Source organism: Lissotriton helveticus, chromosome 3_2 (assembly GCF_964261635.1).
Source record: "Lissotriton helveticus chromosome 3_2, aLisHel1.1, whole genome shotgun sequence".
Classification (NCBI taxonomy): domain Eukaryota; kingdom Metazoa; phylum Chordata; class Amphibia; order Caudata; family Salamandridae; genus Lissotriton; species Lissotriton helveticus.
The window spans coordinates 113,590,554-113,617,825 of record NC_136062.1 but is presented as its reverse complement, the minus strand read 5'-3'; the positions used below and the strand labels follow the sequence as shown (position 1 = coordinate 113,617,825).

General features: G+C 45.6%; 1 protein-coding gene across 1 annotated transcript in view; it reads left to right on the top strand.

Annotated features, from left to right (window-relative positions):
- Positions 1-27,272, top strand: part of PYGO1 (pygopus family PHD finger 1) — a 245,144-nt gene that overhangs the window by 196,648 nt on the left and 21,224 nt on the right. The window contains exon 2 of the mRNA XM_078684604.1: positions 4,168-4,253. Within this exon, the coding sequence (XP_078540730.1) occupies positions 4,168-4,253 (86 nt within the window). The remainder of the gene's footprint in view (positions 1-4,167; positions 4,254-27,272) is intronic.

Here is a 27,272-nt window from a genome sequence, read left to right as displayed (position 1 = left end):
CTCCATGCCTTTAAAACTCTAGATAGGAAGTTAAAAGGCTGTTGAACAGGGCACCTGCTGAAAGTAATCGCAGCAAAATTCATGCCAACAATATCATATGGGTCGGAAATAATGTACACAAAAGACGCAACCGCCTTAAACCAAGCTCAGTCGAGTTTTTTCAAGAGTTTGTTTTCAATCCCCGGGCACATCTCTCAGCCCCAAATTCGACTGGAATATGGGCTTAAAACCCAGAAACCAGCCAGACAAGGGGCGGTTGTCAAATACTATTGGCGGATGAGGCCAGCAGCAGATAACACACTAGCCCACTCTTGCTGGGAAGAAATCGAAAAGCAAGCAAGGCTAAATAATTCCATCGCCATAGTTTTAAAAGGATCACTTGAGGACCTACACCTCGAAGAGGCAAGGTACACAAGCGACTCCTATTCTGGTTTTAAAAATGCAGTGAATAGTGCAACTAAACGAATCTCGCTGTTAATAGACAAAACTGCATTTTCTAAGAAAAACCATGCTTGGGCAGTGATTCAATCTTATCAGACGCTTAAACCACAACCATATTTGTCAGAACACTTTTCACATCATAAAAATCATTATTGTTACGATGTTACGGTTGGGGTCGTTCCCCATGAAGGATTTAACCCCAAAATGGAAGCACGTATGGCTGACAAAAGTATGCCGGTTGTGCGGACAAGGAGAAGTCTTTTACACCTCCTATGCATCTGCCCCTCGCCTTTAGAAATTCAAAAAATTGTCCTCCGCGAACTTTTGAGAAAAAAACAGCTAAGGACATGCAGAGCTGCAGTCACACAATGCTTTGGAGGCCTGTCAATTGAACTATCAATATAAAGCCATCACGTTCTGGAAAATTGCAGCCAAATAATTAGACAACATAAATGAATGAACCGGAGTGGTTTCAACAAGACAGCTTGGACCTTTTTCATTTGCACTGATATTAATTCCCAATTTTTTATTTTTTTTTATTTTTGCCCACTGAACCGTCTTCCATCGCTTAAAATTACACTCATTACAAATGTATACTTAGTGACTAAACTATGTATGATGATTTAGTACATGACTGCATTACGTTTCAAGCTTTTGTACCTTTTTAACCCCCATTTTTTTAACATTTTGTATTAAGTGTTGTATCCACTCTTTTATGATTTTTAACGAAATCAAATAAAAGTATTATTGACTGACTGACTTCAGATCGGTGCTGGCGGGGATGTGGTCTACTGGGCGACTTTTGTCATATTTGGTGGGACTGCCCCTCCATACAACCTTTTTGGAAAGAGATCCTGTCCCAAATCAAACTTATGTTCGGCTACCCAATTCCTCATTCTATTGAACACACCTTGCTGGGGGTGAAAGATCCAACCCTGAAACGCCAGACGCAGAGTGATAAGTTTGTCATGGCTGTGCTTGGGGGCAGCGAAAATGGCAGTAGCTGCCGCTTGGAAAAAGCAAGAGGCACCATCTCTAACCCAGTGGCACGCAAGGCTTTGGAGGGGGTTGGCCCTGGAACGCTTGGCCGACCTAGTAGATGATCCCAGAAAAGGGGTCGAATATATATGGTCCCCCCTGGTGAGTTAATTATCGGAGGGGCTTCTGCTGCCGGCGTGCGCTTCACGGCTAAGGGCCCTTAACCTGTTTCACATCTAAGGCCACAGCAGCACAATAGGCAGTTTGCAGCTAGGCAAATGCCTCCTCATGGACCCAGGAGCCCATCCCTCATGACCATTTCATTATTATTTGCATCATGACATAATTTTAGGTATGTTAAGTTTCCTTTCTATGTTCCTCTGCTTAGAGGGCGGTTTGACGGAAGGTTCTAGAACACTAAATGCAACATGAAATGACTGTAACCATCAGTAAGTTTCCTATGCCACAGACCTCGTGTACACACATGTGATTTCTGTAACTCTTGGCCTATATTGACAAAACTGTTGCATATGTACTCCATTTTTTTGTGTCAATCTAAAAACTCAATAAGCAGAATTTGTAATAAATCTGAACTAGGGACCGTCACAACAGAAAGAGTTAATAAAGGTAGACTGATTCATATTTTGCATAGTGCTTTTAATTAAAGCCCAGATCGATGGTTCCTAAAGTGCATCCATACATTCTTGACCGGGGAAGATGAAGGAGGTGGGAATCGCATGTGAAAAGGCTGCTTGAGATTCCCCATGCAGCCTTTCAGGGCCAAGCGTAATGTGTGATATTTATGATCGCAGATGGACTGGGGCCAGAGCCGAAGGAAAAACTGAGCTAGAAGCTACCTCTTCCGCTGTCCGCTTTAGTCGTGTCTTCGCTGAGGAGAGCACATTTGTCAAAGACGGCTGCAGTTTGATTTTACTACTCCTTTTTAATAAAGAAAGAAACAGACAGATTTGCCATCGTATTCGGGAATAGTTCAAAATAAATACACTTTGTTTTATCATGGTAGCTGCTAAGGTTGGCTTGGAGCCTTACTCATCAACAACTTAAGAAACAAGACTACGATAAGCCCTAAAGAATTCCCAAGGGGGATGAAACGTGTTGGCGGCAAAGCAATTGTGTGGTGTTTTTAAAATCAAGAAAAAGAAGAATAATTGAATTTCTATAAAGCATTTGATATAACTAAAATTAAGACATATGACTACTTAATACTTTTTGTTTGGGAAGTCTTTTCTGTTTGTGACAATTGTTTCTATTGACTAATATATAGTGTACCATATCAGTTACACTAAAAAGAATATATTCTTCTCGGGTGCAGGGTCAGTCTAGAGCTTAGAAAAGGCTGCAGTTTGAAACGGAGGCTCCATATTTTATTAAAGATGGCTGAGGTTTGAAACAGAAGGTCCATCTTTTACTGGAGGCAGGCTGTCATCAGTTTTAAGAGGGGGCTGGGATTATCCCCCACCCCTACCAATTGGCGTTTGCAGTGTGTTATTGCACCCACCTGCAGCGGGAGCCTTGGAGGTCCCTCATACTACACATACCTCAATATGGTTCACAACCAGTGCACCTCCTGATGTCTTCTTTGGCCCTGCAGACGGGGCGCAATAGCAAAGGGTACCTTCATTTGCATGGGTCTATGCTGTCTGCAAAAGAGGGACATCCTTTGTGATTTCGCTGATGCAGATCTTGCTCTTGGGCAACATGGATGTCATTTAGGGAACACTGGGGCAGTTTGTCTTTATGGACGTTGGTTCGGGCTCCACTTTCCTTGTTTTTCAGTCAGTTTTTTTAATTACACAATTAGTGAATTATATAATATTATTCTCTATTAGTGTAATAAAAAATGGAGTAAGACTAGCTGAAATATGACCCTATAAGTCAGCTGAGGTAAATTAAAAATGCTTTTAAATGTGTGTTTTGTGTTCTTGTGGGTGAGTGTGCTTATGTAAGAGTGTGTGTGTGAGTAAGCATGTGTGTGCAAGTGAAAGTAAAGGTTAAATCGTGTGTGATATCACTTCCGCTACCCAAGGCATTCTGGTGAATTGCTGTCCATATTGGGCACTCGATATTACAGAAAGAGTTGCACAAGTGTCAATGGACCTTTCTGTAATGGGTTAGTGGTCTGGAGGGCTCAAACAATAGCGGCACGTGACCGTTGCATCCCCAGCCCTTTTATGCGTTTTGGCTGGGTAAATATTTGTTTTTAAAAAGAATATATTTAAAGGGACCTAAGACCTGGTCAATCTGCTATGGCATGGTTACAGGCGAGCTCCATCAGAGTCTACTTTCAGAATGTAGGTAATTTGCAAAGTCAAGCTTTGTGTATTTGCCACAGCTGGAAAACAATTGTGAAATACAAGTTAGACTTGTGCTGTATTTGCAACGGTTTCTTTCCTCTCCTTACCCTTTTTCAAGCTCCTGTGTCCTTGTTGCTATCAATCCATCCACTTTGTTTTTAGTCATCTGATCTCCTAAGCTTTCGTCATCAGCACGGTAGTAGGTTTGTTAAATTTAGTTAACAGACTGTAGCAATGCTGCCCACAGTATGAAACTTGTGTTTATTTCGCTACTTTTTGCGGATTATAGCATAAATAGAATTATTTGCACCTCCTATTGCGTGACAGCATGAAAAGATATGGGTAATTTGATGTTGCAATGTCCGGTTTTTCTACTTTTAATTTTAGTTTCTTAACGAAACAAGACACAGTATCTGGATTTACATATTTATAGGTGCTGATTGTGGATTAGAGTGGCTTGGAAGAGCAGATTTTCAACTAGGAAGCCCGGATAGGAAGAGGCGCAGACAAAATGAACAGGTAAAGTATTTTGCTTGCACAGAATTGTTTGAATTGTTTCTTCTATTGTTCAAATGTATCACTTTTAATTTCTGGGCCATCATCAATTTGTTATTGTCCAAACTAATGTATTGGTGAGAAACAGTAGCAGCTCCTATGGGGCAACAGTGGCGAGGGGGGGAGGGGAGGGGCGGGAGGGGGGGATTAAGAAAAGCTGAATCATAATAAAATGTTTTGCTTACCTTACCAGGGGCTGCCTCTTAGCCGTCCTTCTTGCCACGATGCAGAAACCGGAAGCACACAGGCTTCCAGACTCCTCTAGCCATTCCCGACGCTGCTCACGATGGTGTCTTGATAGATCTAAGAGCTGTGGTTCGGTGCTCAGATGGGAGCAGGGAGTATGTGCATATTCCTCACCAGGCTGTGCATTACAGCCTGGTAGGGAATATGCAAAGTGCGCATGACTTTTGGTCGGGCCAAGACGGCTGGCCAAACCATCATATGCACTTGGGGAGTGCCTACCACTCCTTCCCTGCTCTTTGAGCAGCCCAGGCCAGCCCTATACACGCCTGGAGATCCACTAGGGAAAAATAAAATGATAATAACCTGTCATTATTATCTTTTTTTTTTGTGGGGGCGATGCTTCTCCGCCTTATTGGAGGAGCCGCCCCTAGTGGGAATTTCATTTCATTAGTTCTTTTAATTGTATTTAATAACAGAACTTCATGACTGAGGTGACCTAGCCAAACTGTGCTGTATTCATTTCTCTCTTTACTGTACAATGTATGTTCTTTGTAGTTATATCTGTCGGAATGAAAATTCCAGACTATTAGTTGTCCCATCCTTGGTATATTTTCCTTTTTTCTCTACTTCCTCTCATTTTTTGCTCTGTTTGAGGGGCCCAACACCCACATTTCCCCAAGCTTCCCCACATAGACTCTAGAAACAGCAAATCTAATCCTGCTGAATAATAGGTCAGTGACACCAGAAACTGGCCTCCATAACCTGTAGTTTTGAGAAGAGCAAACAATGCCTGCTGACTCTCTCTACTCTGGAAATGAAGTGCAGTGACCAGAGTAGCATCAGTTTTGAGGTATAAGCCTACCAGACATTGCAGCTGTCTGGTTTGCTAAAGACCTCTTGGGGACGTTCAGAAAACTGACCTAGGAATGCATTCTGTCCATTGGCTTTGTGGTTTGTAACTCGCAATGTGTGCCTTTCTATTTGATGATTTTATTTGTTTTAGGCTGTCAAGTTTGAGTTCGTCCCTTCCGTTGCCCAAACCTTGTTTACTGTATTCTTCCACAACTTGCTTTCTGTAAATAAGTCTTTAAATCTTGTTCCTGTCTTGTCTAATTTTCTGTGCATTTCAAGACAGGTTAAATAAAGCTGTTTTCCGAAGCAGCTTGGTGTTTACTTTTCTTTCTCCGACTTCAAAGTGAAAGAATGTATGTGACAATCCTGGTAAGTATTTATGAAAGAGAAGAGGGTGTAGTACTTTATTTTCTTTTTAAGCACACAACAAAAAAGAACTGTGCTAATGTTTCAGAATATATCAGAATTAGTACAAATGAAACACGTTTTTTTAGTAATTTGGAAGGGTGGTGAAATGAATATTTGAATACGATCAAAACACATCAACACACTAGGTGATGACATTTGCACACATTATCGTTTGTGTGAAGTAAAACCGTATTTCGGTGCAAACTAAATAGTCATTTCAATTGAAAATGTGTTCTCTGTAATGGCAGTGGATTACACCATGCATGCTCCGCACTACGGTACTCCATTCTACTATATGCCCTTCCATTCAATGCCACACCACTCCATTCTAGGACACTCAGCTCTACGACATGTCACTTTACTCTAAGCCCCTCCATTCTAAGACACGCCACACCACTGAACTCCATGTAACGCAAATCTATGCCACTCACTCCGCAACACGCCGCTCTACGCCCCTCCACTGCAAACCACATACCCCACTCAACTCTACCCCATTCCAATCTACTCCACTCAACTACAATCTACCCCACTCAGTCTACCTCACTTCACTCCAATCTACTCCACTCCAATTTACCCCACTTCAGTCTACTCCAGTATATCTCAATCGACTGTAATTTATGCCACTCCACTCTATCCCAATACATTTGATACTACCCACTCCAGTTTACTCGACTCCACCCCAGTCTACCACACTCCACTCCAGATCTACCCCAATTGACCTAATTCAAATGTACCCCATCTCCGCTCCAGTCTACTCTACTCAATTACACTCCAGTCTACCCCAGTCCAATTTTTCCCACTCCATTTCAGTTTAACCTACTCCAAACTCCACTCCAATCTACCCCACTCCAGTCTACCACACTCCAGTCTACCACACTCTTCAAATCTATCCAACTCAAATCTAACCTACATCACACTCGACTCCAGTTTACCCCACCCACTCCAATCTACCTCACTGCAATCCATCTCACTCTACTCCAGTCTACCCCATTCCAATCATCCCTATTCAATCTACCCCATTGCAAACCAATCTACACTACTCTAATCCACCCAATCTAGCCCACTCTACCCAATGAACCCCTTTACACTCTTTCCCAATCTATCTCACTCCAATCTATCCCACCCCCCTCCAGTCTGCCTGACTCCACTCTACCCCAAACGACCTCACTCCCCTCTACCCCAGCCTACCACACTCCATTACAATCTACCAAACACCACTCCAAACTACCCTACTCAGTCTAATCTAACCCACTCCATCCAACTCTACCCGAAACTACACTACTCCAATCTACCTCACTCCAAACTACCCCATTCTACCCCCACTCCATTCCATTTTCCCTATTATAATCTCCCCAATCTATCCTACTCCACTCCGCTCTTCCCCAATTCACCCCACTCTTCCCCAATTCACCCCACTCTTCCCCAATTCACCCCACTCTTGCTCAATTCACCCCACTCTTGCTCGATTCACCCCACTCTCCGCAATCGAACCCACACATCTCTTACCAATTAAACCCACACCACTCTACCCCAATATATCCCACTGCACTCTACCCCAATCAACACCACCCCGTCTACCCTACTCCAATCTACCCCACTCTAATCTACAGCAATCTGCTCCAGTCTACCCCACTACGCTCTAATCTACCACAATTTGGTCTATCCCACTCTTCCCCAATTCACCCCACTCTTGCTCAATTCACCCCACTCTTGCTCGATTCACCCCACTCTCCGCAATCGAACCCACACATCTCTTACCAATTAAACCCACACCACTCTACCCCAATATATCCCACTGCACTCTACCCCAATCAACACCACCCCGTCTACCCTACTCCAATCTACCCCACTCTAATCTACAGCAATCTGCTCCAGTCTACCCCACTACGCTCTAATCTACCACAATTTGGTCTATCCCACTCTTCTCACCACGCTAATCTACCCCACCCCAATCCAACCCACTCCACTGTATGCCAATCTACCCCACTTCATTCTACCCCATTCCATTCTACCCCACTCCAATCTACCACACACCATGCCACGCAACACCATGCTTCAAATGATTAACTATGGTGAATGCAACCACAGTGGTGTACAACATAGCTAAACACTTTGCCAAAGCCATAGGTCTCACATAGGTGAGACCTATTGGCTTTGTCAATGCTCGTTGTTTTTTTGACAGTGTGGATGTCGCCATACCCTACATCGTCAAAAGAAAAAGAGCAACTGAGAGGGGACGTAAGGCTTCGCTCATACTTGGGGGCTCTGAGCACCACATTTGGGTAGAAGATATATTCCACAGAAAAAGAATGCTTGTGTAGCACTTTTTACCTTGGTAAAAGGTTTGGCTACAATACAGCAGAGTTGATTTGAAAATGCTGACAAGCCAATGATGAAAGTTATACGTCTAATATGATTATTTTGATAAGTTATGATCAAGGCGGTTGGCCTTGACATATTTATTGGGAAAAGTGTATGATAAAATCAATTGTCATTTATGGGCAAATTGGTATTACTCTGTAGCAAAGCCTGCAGAAAGGTAGTTTGTTAAATGGAATCTCACAGATTACCGTAGTAGTCAAGGGTTTTGGTGTTGGTTAGACCCTTGCACAAATCAAAGGGATAGGAGATTTACACTGTAATAATTCTCTTTAGAATCCATTTGAAAAGCCTGACCGGCTTACTTGTCTGCCAGGATCTTAATTTAAAAAAAGTCATTAAAATACCTTTATATATATATATTACCTACTGGCGGTCGCCAGTAGGTATATATAGTTAGGATTTTTTCTCTATGGGTTTTTTGAAAATTCTATGTCTAATAACTTTGGCGTTTGTGGACGGAATCGGCTGAAATTTTCAGGAAAATGGCACATTTTGTTTCTGAGCAGCCCTTGAAAATTTGGGGGGGGTTCGTCCAGTGGGGGCCGAGAAAAAAGGGGGGTCCCAAAACGTGTTTTTAACATTGAGTTTTCCATAGGGCGGTTGGCCTCACTTTTAGCCCGAACGGCTGAATGGATTTGCACGAAACTTGCCAAAATTGTAGGGACTGGTAGCCCGATGTGCCTTTTGTAGGTCTCAATATATGTGCTCCAGTGGATTTTGAGAAATTAACGTTTAAAAAAAGATATATATCTGTAACAGCGGACCGGTTAGCGCTCTGGTTCGCGGACTTTTCGCGCAACGGAGCTTTGTGAAGCGAAGCTGATTGGTTCTCCGGCGTCTGTCAACATTCCAAACAGTCCGTAGCGGCCGCCATCTTGTCTCTCGGTAGGATCGAGAGACAAGAGGAGGTCAAAACAAAGGGGGAAATAACTATAAGGGGGCATAGTAGATCCTCGCTGACCCCCTAGGTTTGATGTGGAGGTTTTAAAAGGGCCCCGCGGGGCAAAAAAAAATAATAAAAATAATAATTGAACGGCTGAATGGATTTGCACGAAACTTGGCAAAATATTAGGGACTGGTAGCCCGATGTGCCTTTGCTAGGTCTCAATATATGTGCTCCAGTGGATTTTGAGAAATTAACGTTCAAAAAAAGATATATATCTGTAACAGCGCTCCGCTTCGCGTAACGGAGGTTTGCGAAGCTGATTGGTCATTCTGTCACTGGGCTATAGTTGGGCTACATCTGGCTGATATTTGGGCTACATTTGTTTTTTTGTGTGTCTGGCGGCCATCTTTGGGCTACATTGGGCTACATTGGGCTTCATTGGGCTACATTCGGCTAATTAGCAAATAGCTCATCGCAAACTAGGAATGGTAAAGAATCGCTATTTATTCCTTAAAGTTCGCTATTTAGGAAATGCAAATAACTTTTATGATACATATGGCGGTTCATCTCTAACAAGATAAGAAGCATAGGGATAGATTTATGATGACTGGCGCATCACCAGGGATGTGTTAGTCATTCTGTGCCGCTGTTCCGTCACCTATGGTGTGCTGCATTTACAATGCGGCGCATCATGGGGCAAAAACAGCACAGATGCGTGATGTATCTGTGCCGTAAAGGTGGCGCATTGCTGGAGTTGTATCGCAAGTGTGATGAAGCTCCAGCAAGGGTCGGGGGTGCCCCTGTCGCAGGGTTTCTGTTCTCACACAGAACTGTGGACAGAGGATTGGAACCTCGGCGAATTAGGGTGTCCCAAAACTCACGTTAGTAATCAAAAACTATTTAGCAAGCTAGGTACAGTGTCACATTGGATATAACAAACTCTCAATGTTTAGACAATCCAGAATATGAACTTATAGTACCTCAGGATACGTGGAACTCATGAACAGTCGGTCGTTATATATTTCTTAGAAACCAGAACATGGAGTTAAGAAGAACACATGTGTATTTGAAATGTTTATTTACTAATGCCGTCTTCTCAGGCGTAGTACCTTAGATAATAAAAGTACACATATTATCAGTAGCAAAATTACCAGCATAGTTACTAGTACATAAAAAGTGAATGGTGATAGTATGTTAACATGCTGTAAATGAATAAGAGTTAGCAACACTTATAAGCAGCCGCGGGCCGTGGAGGGAGTTACGGTGAGGCAGGGAGGCGGGGAGGGGGAGAAGCAGGGTGGAGAATACAAGTACACATATTATCAGTAGCAAAATTACCAGCATAGTTACTAGTACATAAAAAGCGAATGGTGACAGTATGTTAACATGCTGTAAATGAATAAGAGTTAGCAACACTTATAAGCAGCTGCGGGCCGTGGAGGGAGTTACGGTGGGGCAGGGAGGCGGGGAGGGGGAGGGGCAAGGTAGAGAGGGCTCCACCCTGCTTCTCCCCCTCCCCGCCTCCCTGCCCCATCGTAACTCCCTCCACGGCCCGCGGCTGCTTATATCTCACCCTCCCTAATACACATTATATTATTTGCTAAGAAGGTCTCTTTGTGTTGGTTTAGGGCGTGTCCATACTTTAGTGTCTTAGATTTGAAGGAATCACATCAGCATACACCAGCTCTCTCTTCATGTGAACCGCATCAACTGTTGTGTATGTGTGTTCGGCAAAGCAATATAAAACCCGCCTCATGCCCAGAATTGGCAGAAGTTGCACTTATGTTATGAGTATGAAGTCGTGGAGATCAGACCTCATAACAATTCTGTATCGTGTTGTTCTTGAAACTTTAGCACTCGCTGTACAGATATAGTTTAACAAGTAAAGCAGATAGTAGACCAATAACATATTATTCTCATGTAAACCACGATGAACTACTAGGTGGAAAGCTAAAGCAACAACTAAGTGTCGTGTGCAGAAGTTGCAAAAAAGGAAAAATGGCGTTTAAACCGGTAATGAGCCCATGCTAACTTAACACGGTGTAAAGATATCCAGGACCTAGATGACACCTCCTCATGATCCGGAAACGAACTGAATAAGATAATAGAAGTGCCATCTCATGAGAGCAGATTGCAAGTTTATATGTGGACGGTCCGCAAGGTAAAGCATTAAAAACTAGGAAAATTCAATGCTAAAGAAAAATAAAACAGCCAAGTACTTTATCGAGTCTTAAGCCAATAGGCAAGGTAAATAATAAAAACTTGACAAATAAGTCAATGAATTGTCAATGAAATGCTAGTACTCAGCATATCAAACATGAAAAAGGTCTATGACATAACTGTGTATGCAAAATAAGCTGCAACAGCCTCCAATAGGAAGTCACCGTCTTCATCCGAAAACAGTTCAGCCATCCAATTTAAAAGCGGAAAAGAACATACGTGCTCTCCCAGCACCGGATCCTCTATCACCATCAGAGGACAGCTCGGTGGGTTTTCAAGAAAGCTGTGTTCCAAGAAAGACTGTGCTGCCGCCAGTAAATTCCAGGGACCAAGTAGTCCATGCATCAATGCCACAGCCATAATCCTTTCGCCAGGACAAATCAACTCGTGAGTAATGATAGGAGTCATCAGCTGATTAAAGTCGACGTCAGGAGAAACCGGTCCGCAGAGACACAAATCAATGGCCCAATCGAAATCACAGGTCAGGCAGTGAAATACAGGCTGGACACAGGTGAAGTAGGAGAACCGAAAAGATAATCCATATGCCGTGCTTAATATCGCCAACGGCATTGTGCCATAATATTCTAGCATGCGATTGCGGAACAGTGTCAGCAGCTGCAGGGTCGGAGGTTGCATAGGAGGGACATCCATATTTAAAAATGTAAAAAAGCACAAGAGCGTCCGCTGGTAATGCAAGTAAAAATGCAATCCACGAACCAGAGTGGAGAAAATGGAATGAAAGGGAGCAGGGATGACTCCAAAGATTTTCTCAAATGAAGTCACGAGACCACTGGTAACAACTTTAAAAAAGTGTGCCAGGGATTTTGTGGAGGATGCGTTAAAGATAGTCGGAAACATGTTGCTGAAATTGAAAGGCAAACCTGTGTACGGGTGTTCGCTATGTGAAGTACGAAAGTTTCACGGGCCGAACTCAAGGCCACCTCTCTCTGAGACAAAAGAGCTCTTATTCTTGTCATGCCGTTGAAACGTGTCCCAAGGTTGGTATTTGTGGCCAGATTGAAAACTCCCTATGTTCATGTGTGGGAGGAAATAGAACATTTCTGCAGCAAATAACCCGTTCACTTACTGTTACGATAAAAGGAATACTTTTTAATTAACTCAGAACAATCTTCATTATTGAGCATCAAATAACTACCATTTTCCAACAACTTGAACGTGGGGATGATAGCAGGAACTGGCGTGCCTTGCAACACGCAAGCCATATTTGGTCGGTGTTTGTTGCATGAATCGTGTAACTGTATGTGCCTACACATTAGTGAATGATCTGGCGTCTCAGTGCATTCCTCTCCATTCAGATAAACTTCTTGATCATCTTTGAAACATCTGTATGTGTATGGAAGCGACCAGACCTCATGAACAAAAGCACTACCTAAAGGTTCATAAAGACCTATTGGTATATATTTCATACAATTTGAAAACTTATATAAAGCAAAAGGCAGCGTTATTAAACCGTGGATAAGGCATGTTGCCAAAAAACCCGCAATCCTCTGCTGATGATGTCACTGAGCATGTCATGAATGATGTAATATGTGACATCATCAGTAGTGGATTATGGGTAATAGTATCTCTAGTTTACTCCCCTATAGCTGTCTTTCTTTTAACATAAGTGTGTGTTTCCTTCCCTTATACTTACTGTTTTTGGTTCGCTTCCAGTTCGCGTACCAGCGAGCGAACTAGGAAGCGAACTAAGAGAAATAGAGGTTGGCACAGTTCCAAATATTGTACCAATTTTTTAATAACGGGGAGGTAGTTCTGAAAAGAACTTTTTTTTTTTATTTTTCTGAACATTTTTTTACTGTTTTTGAATTTTTCGGAACAGTTTTATATTTTTTTGGGTTTTTCTTGGAGGGGGCAATGAAAACGATTCATTGTAAAGGGCTCAACAGGAGCAACAAAACAAAAAAAAGAAGTATTTATTATTTTGGGCGTTTCGGACAAACTTGCATATGATAGTCAATAGCTCTGTTGATCAGAGTGATGCTTCTTTCTCCGTAGGAAATGAATCCATCGCAAAATACGCAGGTGTGTTTTACTTCACCAAATCTCATTTGTATATTTGGCACCATCTCCCTGCCCTCTGGTCCCGTTACTTCCGGTACAACAGATCTTCTGGCCATAATAGGGAGATTATCTAGGTCGTTCCGAAACTGTGCAGCACTGTAGTTGTTAGGATGCCACCTAGTCATATGGCGATGCATTGTGTAGTTTCCGAAACTGTATTTTTTGTCGGTCCCTCTGGACAGTCTATCTTGACATATAAGGCAAGTTACGTATCTTGCATTTACTTTTTTCTGACCTTTGGGAATTTTAAAAAATTGCCAAATGAAGTTTTCTTTCCGGTGAGACGTCTTGGGCTGCTCAGGCAAAAACTGCCTCTCTTCGTGCTCGTCCTCCTGTTCCTCTTCTTCTTCTTCTTCTTGTTGAATTACAACTTGAGCAGGTGGTCCACTCTTCCTTGGATGTGGTGGAGGTGGTGGGGAAGCACCAGCTGAAGCTACTAAAGAAGCCATTGCTCAGTGATCACAAAGGGTCTTTCTCTCACAATGATGAAAGTCAGAGTGAGGAAAGAAGGAGGGATTTTCATCATTTGGGAAAAACAAGAGTTCTCAACCAATCAAAAGTGTTCATTTTAGATTATATGACCTAGTCTTACATCATTAGGAAACCAAAAGTGAAATGAACCAATGAAAAGTGTTATTACCAAGTCACATGACTTGCTGTGTTTACGTTAAGCGCTTTGCAGGGCCTCCCGGTTTGCTTCCAGAAACCTGCGCTTTGGCACTCGCTTCGCGTACCAGTTCGCTAACGTAGCACGTCATATGACGTATCACGCGACAACGTGGAACGTCATGCGGACGGGAGGCGTCACGATGTTGTTTTCTAACGCGGCACTTGCGGTAAAGAAACGTTTACCGGCTCGCGGTCTATTTCGCGGCATCAAGGTCAGCTAACGGGAAGCTTCCCGATTCGCGAAGCGGGAACGAAGAAAAAAAAATATTTTAAAAAAAAATTATTCATAAACATATAAAATATATTTTTGGATTTAAAGAAGAATACATTTTACAGCTACAGATATTAGCTGTTAAAAAACCAATGAAATTCACAGAAAAAACCATAGGTTATAGACCATATATAGTTAGGAATTAGCATTTACAAAACCTTGAAAATTCACTGAAAAAACCATAGGTTATAGACCATATATAGTTAGGAAATAGCATTTAGAAAACCTTATTTTACTCACACAAAACCATTGAAATTCCATATATAGTTAGTTGCACTAACTATATATCGCGCACCTGCAATCCACTGCTGATGATGTCACATATTACATCATTCATGACATGGTCAGTGACATCACTGATGACATCACTGATGACATCTCAAATGACATCACTGATGACATCACTGATGACAACATCCAGTGACTGTATGCTTCTGTAAAGTTAAAATATGTCTTACATATTGAAGAATGAGTGGATGTATAAGTGTCTGGATGAAGGATTTAGTAGGTGCATGACTGACTGTATAAGTGAGTGATTAAATGTGTCTCACTGAGTGCATGGGTTAGTGACTAAACTGTTTTAAATTGTGCATCATTGTGTCTGTTGTTTTGTAATCTGATGCATGTGTTGATCATTAGCTATATGACTAACTATATGGGTTATTGATTAGTTGCCCAAGTATTTGTATGGGAGACTGAGTGTGTGTGTGGGTGTCTGGGAGGTGTATGACTCTGTGCATAGATGTGTGAGCAGTTGATTCACTAGATGTATGGGTTCAAAAGTGCATGTGGAAACATCTGTATGGGCGGTTGACTGTGTGCATGAGTGTATTGGTGAGTGAATGGATATCTCAGTGCTACATGTCAAAGTAAGTACATATGTAAAACACAGTACATGTGATAGTTGACATATATAAATAACTGTGCATAAGAGCCAGTGAATGTGTGAGTGGCTGTATGGATTATTGTGAACTTGTATCAGGGATTGTATAACAGAGTAAATATGTGTTATTATATGTTCCAATAAGTAAGGTGTGTATAACTATATAGTTGAGGAAATCGAGGTGTGATTGATTCTTTGCAAGACTGACTAGGTGTGTGAGTAACTCCATGGATGAGTGACAGTCTGTGAGTGTCTGTTTACACTGAGTGTATCTAAGGTTATATTAGAGTCTGAAGAGGTTCATTGTATCATCACATGAATGATGTCATCAGTGATGTGATCAGTAATGTCAAATGAGATGTCATCAGTGATGTCATCAGTGATGTCATTTGAGATGTCATCAGTGATGTCATCAGTGATGTCACTGACCATGTCATGAATGATGTAATATGTGACATCATCAGCAGTGGATTGCAGGTGCGCGATATATAGTTAGTGCAACTAACTATATATGGAATTTCAATGGTTTTGTGTGAGTAAAATAAGGTTTTCTAAATGCTATTTCCTAACTATATATGGTCTATAACCTATGGTTTTTTCAGTGAATTTTCAAGGTTTTGTAAATGCTAATTCCTAACTATATATGGTCTATAACCTATGGTTTTTTCTGTGAATATATATATATATATAAAACCCTACATAGAGAGTATCCGGGCTAGCTCACTGCTGCTACTGGGCTCAATGAGTGTCATTTTTAACGGCTTTCATTCATGACGGCAGAATGCATGATGCAATGTATTCTTCCACTTCGCATTCTTGCCCCATGACTGACTGCATTTATTTGATCAAATGTGCCCATCCACCTGTAAATAGATCTGTTTCATTGCTAGGGATGGTCGGCCCCTCCCTTAGTTTTCAATTTTCTCCTTTTCTAGTTTTCATTTAATTTCTTTTTCCTCTTTTGTTATTTTTCATTTTTAGACCACTATACAGCTCCCCAGACAGTGCTAATGGGCTGCTTGCTTGCTGCTCATTTTATCTGCACTACGCTGCATTCTGCGTGGCCACTGCCGCCACACCAGGCGGCCACCATGGAATGCTATTATCAACATGTGTGTATTTTCCCATTCCAATATCTTCAACACATTGGATCTAAATGTGGGAACAATGCTGGAATTTTAAGGCAATGATACCCTGCGTACAGTACCATTGCAGGCACCTGCTTCTGTGTTTAATTTTATTTGTTTTTCCAAGCATATGCTTTCCGCGTGTAGGCAGACGTGTTTTCTTTTAATTCATCTTGTGTATGTGGTTCAGTGCGTTTTATTGTGTAATTAGGTGAATGCATAAATGTGCGCAAGGATGAGTGACTGATTGCATGTGTGTTTTGAATCAATGAGTACCTAAATCCATCAATGACTGAAGAGACACTGTCATTTATAAGCATGACCAAAACGCTTGGTTTTTGGTTTATTGAATTGCCCTCGAGTTGATCTTGTTTAACTCTAGTTTTTACTGAACAAATGTGTATATTATAAAGATGTTATAAAAATGTTCTCTTTACAAAAATAAGAATTCCGCTGAATGTTCTATTTTTATTGTGACTTTGATGATTGTGATATACCCTATATTGTCTCAGCCATTACACAACCACCTCTGATCTAGGTCTTAACTTTTCACTAAAGCTACTCTGGAGACATCAGGAATCTTTCAGGGCTAAAAATGTCTGGCCATGTACTGAGTGTCCTGAGTTTTAGGAACCACTCAGAATCACCTCTCTGTTTCTCCAGCTTTAAGGATCAGGGAAAAATCCAGGAAATAGCCAATAAACATTGGGGTACTTACTCTGTGTCCTGGTTTATAGGCAATACTGGCTATCTCCTCTTTGATTTTGCTGAAGAGGGCATCTAGCTTCAAGCATCATGGAAAATGCCAGACAGTATCCAATACATATTTGTCCATGTGTTGATATGGTTAGACTTATTGGTCCTGCATTATTAATATAATGCCTTTTACCAATTAAGTATTTTCAGTTTCATTAAAATAAATTTTACATTTTATTTCTTCAACATCACCCAGTTGTTAATAGTTTGGACCAGGCTTGTCCAATGGTTAACTTGTGAGCTCCTGGTAACTCTCCAACTACCTGTGAGTAGCCCAGCCTATTACTACTTTGAAGCTTTTGCTTGAATTAATATATTTATACCATGATTGAAAGTGTGTATTCCAACCAAAAATGTGTGGATTTTCAGAAGTCATTAAGCTAATGATTGGAAAAAAATTGTTTTATTTCCAGAATATTTTTGTTGTTTATAAATGAGTGATATGATCATGTGGCATACAGTGGCGGCCCCTATTTACCAGAGGTAGCTGACGGGGGAGGGGTTGGGGAGGAGGGATCTAAATGAAAAAAAACACTTGCCTTTAGGCCGGCCACCCGACTGGCTGCCTCCTCTTGGTCCGCCCGCTGCCGCCTCTTGCTCCTGGAAGCAGAAACCGGGAACACCCAGGCTCCTGACTACCCTAGCCAATTACAACGCTGCAATGCAGCACTGTGATTGGTCTGAGGGCCGTAGATCGGCACTCACGCAGGGAAAGGGAGCCTGGGGCAAGTTCTGGATGCAGGCTGTAACAGCCTGGGCGCAGAACATGCTTAAGTGTGCATGACTGGTTTGGCCGGCCCGAGAGGGACGGTCAAAGCATCATTGTGCACTTTGGAGTGGGCAACCAACTCCTCCCCTACCCTGCTCTGACAGACCACCCCCTCCTGCCCCACACCAGGAAAGGAAAACTGAAATGATAATAACACTAGTTATTATCATTTTAGTTTTCTTTAACTACTGCTCACAGAGCAGTGGGGCGATGCTCCTCCGACCTTAGCGGATGAGCCGCCACAGGTGGCATTGTGGATACTTTATTACTAATATTATTACCTTGGTCCTGAAGCATTGCATCTATGGCTGTTATGGAAAAGGCACTTTTGATTCACAAAGTCTTTTTTACATCACTGCTGACAACCCTGCCTAATGCAGTCAGGTGATCACTGTTGGTAGTCTGGCATAGAGTGGAACTAATGTTATCTTGACTGATAATTTTAGAACAATTTTAGTATCTCAGGCTTTTAAAAAAAAATGTTTTAAACCTCAGTAGCTTTTGTTACAGAAAAGGTTGGAAACACCTGATTTAGAGATACCAATAAATATTTATTAAACAGTCCCAACCATTTTCTTAACCTGAACCGAGATGGCGTAGGGGTAGGAACCCATTTTCAATCAGCAGCAAGGTTGAAGGCAGGTCTTTACTGGTGGGAAGAACTTAGGCATTTACGGGTAGATGGTCAGGCTGTGGGAAGAAACATGTGTCACCTGGGCGCAGAAGATGCTGTGCACGATTTTCCCCTCAAAGGCAGTGGCAGCATGGTGGAACTGCAATCATAAATGTTAATCCTGGAAATGTACCCCCAATTCGGAGCACCATCATTAAAACTGTCCCTAATTGGGTGTGTGAATCTTGCCTACTGGGAAGATGATAGACTTGTTTCAAGGGTTTGGCATTCATTCAGATATGTGACTGAAATTATTTTATGGTCTTTACCCAGGAATACAATGGACATCTGTATTCCAGAACAGATTTAATAGATGTACTTTTGAGATGTTGCTACTCTAATCAAGAATAAAGCCATCTACTACGTCAGCAGCAAGTGCTGTTAATAGATTTTTTTTTTAAAAAACAGATTTTATTCCGGCTCCGCTGCAATGGACTCTAATAGAGAAGTTGAGGCTGCTTTGGGCGGAGATGTCGGATGATGTGTCAGTAATGGGGGGGGGGGGCTGGACCGATGTTATGCAATTGGCACTAGATAGGTCAGGATCTGATGCGGGGTCCCAGGGCTGCGTGCCCACAAAGCTTCATGCACTGGTGACAGGAATGGATTGGGTTAAGTGTGGCGGCAGCTGCACGGTGTGGTCAAGGAATATACGTTTCTTTCGGCAGTGCATAAGACCTTTTCCCAACTAGACTACCTGTTCGTGTCCAGGGCTGGGGTGGGCAGAGTGCTGGCGGCGGAGATATTGCCATGAGGTCTCTCAGACCACTCCCCCATTTTTATGGAGCTAGACACTGGGAGGATCAGGCAGCCCTTCTGCTGGCGGTTGGCTGTATGGAACTTACAGAAACCGGAATGTACGACCCATATGGGGGAATCCATTTCCCACTACCTGGAAGAGAATGCGGGCACCGTGTCCAGTGCGGCCACGCTCTGGGAGGCGCTGAAGCCTACGCTACGGGGGGTGGACATATCATGGTGCGCAGCCGCCCACAGGCAGTGGCGGGAGGAGTTGGTCCGAGCCGAAACCCGCATAGAGAAGCTTGAGTCACAGGCTCGTGAGTCGGGCAGCGAGCTGGGGGTGAGGCAGCTACTTCTGGCTAGACAAGAATGTGAAGCCCTGCTGATGGAAGAGGCGCGGCAGGCCTGGCTTGCTACACGTAGTAGGGTGTACCAATGGGGGGATAAGTCGGGGAAAATGTTACATCGGTTGTGCCAGGGCACCATGCATGCGCAGACTTTGCCTGCAATCCTGGACACGGCGGGGGGCAGCATGGCGGACCCACTGGCTATTGCGGAGAGCTTTGCCGAATACTTTGCCGACCTGTATGCCCCGCGGGAATGCCTGGAGCCAGCCATGATAGACAAATTCATAGTGGACCTGCCGCCCAGGGCGTTATCAGACAACCAGCGGGACCAACTGGAGACTCCCCTCTCTGAGGAGGAATTGGGGTTGGCTCTAGGAGAGTTGAAAACCATGAAGGCCCCCGGCCCAAATGGGTTCCCCATCGAATTCTTTCGCCGGTATAATTTGCAGCTGGCCAAGCACTATAGAGCTGTGGTGGAGGAGGCCTGGGAGGAAGGGGTTCTCCGTCAGGATTGGAGGCATGCAGAAGTGGTGGTCTTTCAGAAACCTGGACGCCCCCCGGAGAGTCCCGCGTCCTACCGCCCCATCTCTCTCCTAAATGTGGAAGCCAAGGTTTTGGCGAAGGCGCTGGCTAATCGGCTGTTGCCGCATATACCATCCCTCATACACCCAGACCCGGCAGGCTTTATGCCCCAGAGGGCTACACTGCACAATATCAGAAGGGCGCAGGTGGCGGTCGCGGCGATCCGGCAGGCCGGGGAGCCGGCGGCGTTGCTCCTGGCGTACATGGATAGGGTGTTTGACTCTCTGAGCTGGACCTATCTGTTTGCTCTACTGCCTAGGCTCAATTTGGGTCCACGCTTCCTGTCATACATAAAGTTGCTCTATACTGGTCTCACGGCAGCAGTCAGGGTCGCGGGGGCGGTCTCCTCTGCTTTTGAGATTCTGAGGGGAACGCGGCAGGGGTGCCCCCTGTCACCATACTGGTTTGCTCTGGCCATGGAGCCATTGGCGGCATGGGCACGCATAGATGCGCAGGTCCATGGGTTTGAGTGGGACACAGGTGTTTCCGACAGAATAGCCCTTTGCGCGGATGATGTCCTTTTTTCCTAACGGCCCTAGATAGGACAGGTCCGAGACTGCTGGAGATCATGCAGATTTTGGGGGAGACGTCGGGCCTATACATGAACCCCTGCAAATCCACATTGTGGGTTCTGGTTGGGCAGACGACAGTGGGGTCGTGGGCGTCCACGGTACAGTTGGCTGCAGGGGGACTGAAGTACTTGGGGGTGGTTTTGTCAAAGGTTTCAGCTGTGGCATGGGAGCGTAATGTGGTACCGGTGTGGGATAGGACGTGGGCGGATATGAGGTCCTGGTCTCGTATGCCCCTAACACTGTTCGATAGGTCGCCAATATTTAAAATGGTGGCGCTTCCCCGTCTTCTTTACCAGTTGCAGAATCACCCATTCCCGATTCCAGCCCGGTGGTTTCGCACGGTGAACTCGGTGTTGGGGCAGTTTCTGTGGGAGGGGGGGAGGGTGCGGGTGGTGGCGCGCACATACTTCCTCTCTACGTACAGCGGGGGGCTGGCCTCACCTGACCTTCTATCGTACTATCAGGGCTTGCACTTATTGGTCCTTAATGACTGGAGGTATGGAGACAGGGGGGGACCCAGCTTATGCATTGGAGCGCTGGTTGATGGGTCAGCACACATTACACACTATATTGTACTCTGCCAGGCTATGTGGGGCGCTACCGCCGGCCACGAAGGTGGTGTTTGCAATCTGGAAACAGGCACTGCGGCGCATGGATTGTTGGGGGGTCCTGACTCGGGAAACCCCACTGTGGAACAATGGGCGGCTGCCCCAGTTGGCTGCTCTGTCGGGCCTCAGGGGGTGAGATGTCATTGGCATTTCCACATTGGGTGATGTAGTGACTGACAATGTTAGTAAGCCCTTTCAGACCCTACAAGAAGAGTACCACTTGCAGCCAACACAGTTTTATCAATACCTACAGCTGAGGCACGCGCTACTCCCGAGTTTGCGGGGGCTGGAGGACATCCCCGAGTTCAGCCCTATAGAGGCCAAATTATACATGGGAGATTTGGGAGATAGGAAAATCTCGCTTATATACCAAACATTAGTGAGGCACTGCTCCCCCACACTTCAGAAGCTGAGGGGGGATTGGGAGGCTGACTTGGGAGTGCTGGAGCAGGAGGACTGGGTAGAGGCGCTGGCGTCCCCGCGGGGCGGCCATTGCAATGCGACTTCGTCTGGTCCAATTTAAGTACCTTCATAGGGTGTACTACACCAGGGTGCGCCTTTGGCGAGCCGGGATGATTTCCTCACCGACATGTTTGCGCTGTGATCAGGCGGATGGCACATTTATACATACGATCTGCTATGTACTGCTCTGGAGCGTTTCTGGGTGGGGTCTTTGCATGTCTTTCGGAGGTCTTGCGGTGGCAGCTTGCCCGCACACCGCGGTTGGCCCTTTTGCATGTAATGGAGGGGGTGGGAGGGAATAGGTATAAGCGACACCTCTTACTATTAGGGCTCACCTTGGCGAAACGAGATATTGCACAGGCATGGAAAGCGACGCGGGCCCCATCAGTAGCGGCTTGGAAAAATGGTCTTAGATTTTTGCATGGGCCTGTAGCAGCCTATTTTTGTGGCAAGGGGATGTCCATGCAAGCACTATAAAATTTGGAACAGGTGGGCAGAATATCGGGGACTGTGGCTGGACCCTCCTGTGGTGGACAAACAGGTACTGCTGGATTAGGGGGATTGCATACGAAGAACTGTGTCGCGAGGGTCGTCGGGTGGACTGTGGGTGCCTTCTGGTATGTGGTTGTTCTGCACAATTGCGATCATGAAGCTGTGGACCTGTGTGACCCAAGGGGGGCTTGGGGGGGAGTTGGGTGTATGGGAGGGGGGTGTTCTATGCACTTTGAACTGTACAGTCAAGAACGATTATGAACCTGTTGTAATGATTATGCAGTTGCCTCTGGGCTACAGGGGGCTGTTTGACATGTGCTACTTGACTAATACAATCTGATTTTATTGATCAGTTTTCAAAAACTTTTCAGCAATGTTCAAAATGGCACTGACTCTTTAATCCTACCATCCAGTACTGCTCCTACATCCTTTTTAGGTCTCGCCTACGCAGTGCACAAGTGCTGCTTTGGAGTGACCTCTTGGAATCACTCCGGACTTTTTCGGAAACTCGTGCATGTACTGCACTGTTTCCAATGAGCACTCTTACATGTACGGCGTTTACCTTGCGGGAGCGAGCAGCGGCGCCATCTGTTTGCAATTATCTCGTTCGTGCTTTGGAAACAGAGCGCGCTGCTGCTCGCTCCCGCAAGGTAAACACTGTACATGGACTGAGCCTCGAAGCTGCGCCCCCGTTCCCCACCCACCCTGCTATCATTAGCAGGGAAGGTGCAGTTTCAGCAGGGCACAGTTTTGCCAGGAGCTCGCTGCATAAAGTTTTACATCTCAAAAAAGGCTTTCTAGGGGGTCCCCTCTTCATTGCTTACTCTAGAGCCCATGGCGCCTTTGATGCGCCACTGCTGGGAGCTTTAGTCTAACAAAGGCTGGTCTCTCCGACTGCATCGTGATCCAGTACATTTTGTCATTGTGTGCCATTGACACGCTACTCTGGTGGGCCGGCTCTCACTACTACTGCCGCTCTGCACAAGGCTTACCTAAGGTCTACTTTCCACATCCTGACGAGAGTGCATAGTAAAGGCTCTGTCCTTTTTTTTTTTTTTTCTTTTTTTTTATATATTTTTATTGCAGAATCAAAATAAAACCATTCAATAGGCCAACCCACACACTTATGGCCACCCGACAGTTAGTATGACAGAATTGCAATACACAGCCATTTAGCCCATATCCCGGAGGCTGGGCGGCGCTTCAAAGTACCATTCTCCGGGAAATGCCTCAGGGCGTGCCCTGTCCGGGCTATAGGTCAGTTATGTCGTGTTATATCTGCTTTTATCCCACAACACCCCTCCCCCCCCCCCTGCACCGCTAATCCCCAGGCTGCCCCTATAAGCGCACCCTACAGATCCAATCTATTTCCTCACGGGGCCATCCGGGTCGGAGAAGCTACTACAAGGTGCTAAACTACCAACTCCACAAACACCCCCCCCCCCAACCCGCCTCCCCCCACAACTGCTGCTAATGCGGGCACCCAGAATCTCTCCCAACTTGGAGGTACGTCACCCATCAGGATATTCAGACAAACATGCACATCACATGGAATTCCATCCAAACTCTAATCTTCCTCCGCTTCGTCTGTTACGTAGTCCCATAATGCCTGTACTATCAACTCCCAGGACCGCGCCAGCTCCAGACCCTTCTCGTTGCCAGTTCTAGTTGCCTGACGCAGCTTAAGCACACTCTCGCAGCCCGACCATCTCAACAGCTCATTCTTCCATCTCCTCACGGACGGGCCTTCCCTAGATTTCCAATGCCAAGTTATTTCACGCTGTGCTAGCATGATCCCCAAATCAATGAACTTGCTTGTCATTTTAGTCTTCCTTAGTAAAGGCTCTGTCCTGGCGCCAGCGCCTACCGAGAGCGCCAGGAACCCAGGGATCCTGGAGAAGGACAAAGAACACAGGAGGTCAAGGGTTCAGTAATATACCTGCTGAGTCAGCACACACCGGGGGTTCTGTTTCCCTGAAAACCGGAGCACTCACGGTCACCAGAGAACTACAGGACGTCACGAACCCCATCATGGCCATAAAAAAACAACTCCGGGTGGAAAAGAACGGAATGCCAGTACTTAATTTGTGTCGGTGCTTTCCGGTGCTGAGCACCAGCACTTAATTATCAGGGCAGGGTATACACGCAATAATGCACATGATTTATTATAGCGCCTCTGCACAGAGTGTTACTGTTACGGTTCTGTTGCTTTGATTTTGGCATGTACCTTGAAGTAACACTGACTACACACCAGGAAGGGTCCGACTTGAAGTCAGTGTGCTCACTGCTCCTTGAATTGAAACTGAAACAGAATGGACACCGGATCTAGCACTTCTAGGGGAAAGGGGTGGGGTGCTGAGAAGTGCCAGGAAGAGGTACTGACTGTAACATTATGAGTAGAGTACCTCTGTAGTGTGTATACTGCCTAGGTGGCTGCTAGAGCAGTGTTCTGGGATGCCGCCTAGCGTGCACGGGAAATTAAAAAAATGTCCAGGAAGGCTCCAGGTGGGAAGCACCTCGCTGGTCAGTTTCCTGTCTGTCTGCACATGCTGCGCTGGTACCTAGCAGTACGGAGGAGACCGAGAGAGAGAAGTTGGGTGTCCGTGTCCCGCTTCTCGTCCACAGTGTCTGCAGTGCAGTCACTGTCTGACTGTGAGTCTGCTGAGCTGAGCTCGACTGTCTGTCTCTGGCACTGCAGTTTTCCCGAGTCAGTGATTGAGTCTGTTGAGTCCACCCCACACTGTCGGCCACAGGCAGTAGTACAAGTACTAGTACTCCGGTCCGGTCTCTCCCAGCGAACTGTGTTGCGGGCAGCTCGGCGGCAGCTGTGCCCTGGCCTGCACTGGTTGAGCCAAGAGACGAAAATGGAGATTCAGGAATGAATGAATCTCAATCTTCTTCTTCTCAATCATGAATGACTCAAATTCTGCAGTGGCAGCCAGTGTCTGTCTCATATGTTGATGGCGTGGAGGCCGTGCGCGGCCTTTAAAGATGTGTCCCTGCCCGGTAGGTGGTTGGAATTGGGCTGGAGTTTAGTTCTGCAGGGGTTGGGGCTGTGCGGCAGGAAGGAACGTGCGCATATTTTAGATTGCCCATCCATTGCCATGCCCCAGCATACCCGCACGGCTGCACCCCACCACCGAGTAATCGTGGTTCTATCAACGGGCGGCCAGCCACAGCCTTGAACTCGGTCCCTTTGAATGCCAGCCAGCGCGACATACCCGACGGCAACGTTGGTGTTAAAGGGACTGGCTGGCAGTGGCAGCAGAGCAGTAGTTAGTAGCCAGTACCGCCCGGCGGCCAACAGCACCCAGGTGAAGCAGGCCGCAGGCAAGATCAGTGGCACGCACCTGGCACTAGGCCCCGCCGCCCCCAATCAGTTAATAAAGCTTACAGCACAGCAGCCTAAGGCAGTGGCAGTGCTGTGCACTGACTCTGCAGTCAGCAGTACAGTGTGTGTCCTGGCTGGACCGGCCTGGCTCACCACGAACAAACTGCGGCGCCGCCAAGGTTAAGCCAGTGATTTAAGCTGAGCACAGACACAGTAGAAGTAGCTTTAACAGTTAACAACTAGTAGCGTAGTAGGTAGCTGCCATGCGCCCACCCCATAATTCCATGATCACCAATCAGGATGCCAAGAGGAGAATGGAGATTCATGATGCTGAATTAATCTCTTCTCAATTTGATATGTTGATGGCGTGGCGGCCGCGGCCCTTAGTTTAGTGATGCCGGCCCGGTACGCGGATCGGGAGGGACACTCATTTGGGCTGGGTTTTGGTTCTGCGGAGGTTGGGGTTGTGCGCAGTAGGCAGCGTGGCATGCGCAGTTTCATTTTTTCAGGTTACACATTTGCCAAGCCCCAGCATAACCTCACGGGCCAGCCGCACCCCACCACACCGAGTTATCTTACTGGGTCCGACTCGTTCAACTACTTCAACGCCAGCCAACCAGCGCTACCCGATGACTACGTTGGCGTTGAGGAGTCCAGGACTGGCAGTAGCACTAGTAGTAGTACTGTTAGTAGTACGGTACCGCCGGTAACAACAGCACCAGGTGAGACAGGCAGGCAGTGACAGGCAGGCGGCAGGCCTAATGTTGCCCTAAGCAGCAGCCTAAGGCAGTGCTGCACTGCAGTCAGTGTGTCCCGGCCCAGCACGAACGAACCACTAAGTTTAAGTTAACAATAGACTGCAGTAGTGTTGAGCAGTACTGAAGATAAAAAGTTAACTTAGTTAAGTAACTTAACTAGTAGCGCGGTAGCCACCATGCGCCCATGCCATGAATGATCATTATGATGCCAATAATGTGCCGCCCATGCCAAACCATCGCTGCTTTTTTAGGGGGGAACGTGATGGTCGTCAGCAGGTCACCCCCACAGTATGGTAGTACGGTCTCTCTGTGTAGCATGCTGCATGAATGAATGAATGATGAGATCAGTACACTGCACTGCCTGGCCGACAGCCGCCTAGTACTAGGCTAGCTGCCGCCGGCTGTACCCAGGCACACAGGTTTTTTAACTGTGCTGGCCTCAGTGTGGAAGTGGAACCCCAGCTTGCAATGTGCCGAGACTGCTGATGCTTACTGATGATAGCTCGGGGTCTAAATCCCGGCTGCAAAGATTGGTACACAAGAGATCTGAGGGTCATAGGTTCAGCCTAGGACAGGCCCTTGATGAGAGAACTGCAAGACTCCCATGTTCGTAAGGGCAGGCTCAGGCTGATATTACTGTATGCATTGGCATGCCATCAAAGCGTTACTGCCATTGATGGGGCCGCAAGTGGCAACTGCAAGAGATTCTCCACTCGATGCTGTGTGCAGCATGGTAGTGCTGATGAGAACCTGTGTCACTGAGAAGCAACCACATGTCTCTTTGGGACTTTTTAGATGCCCTGCTAAATGTGGATGCATCTCCCTCCACATAAGATGCAACCATGTGTCTGTTTGCCAGTGGAGGAAGTGGGTGTGGCCTCCGACAAACATTTGAGCACCTGCACTTCATATTTTACAAATGAAGC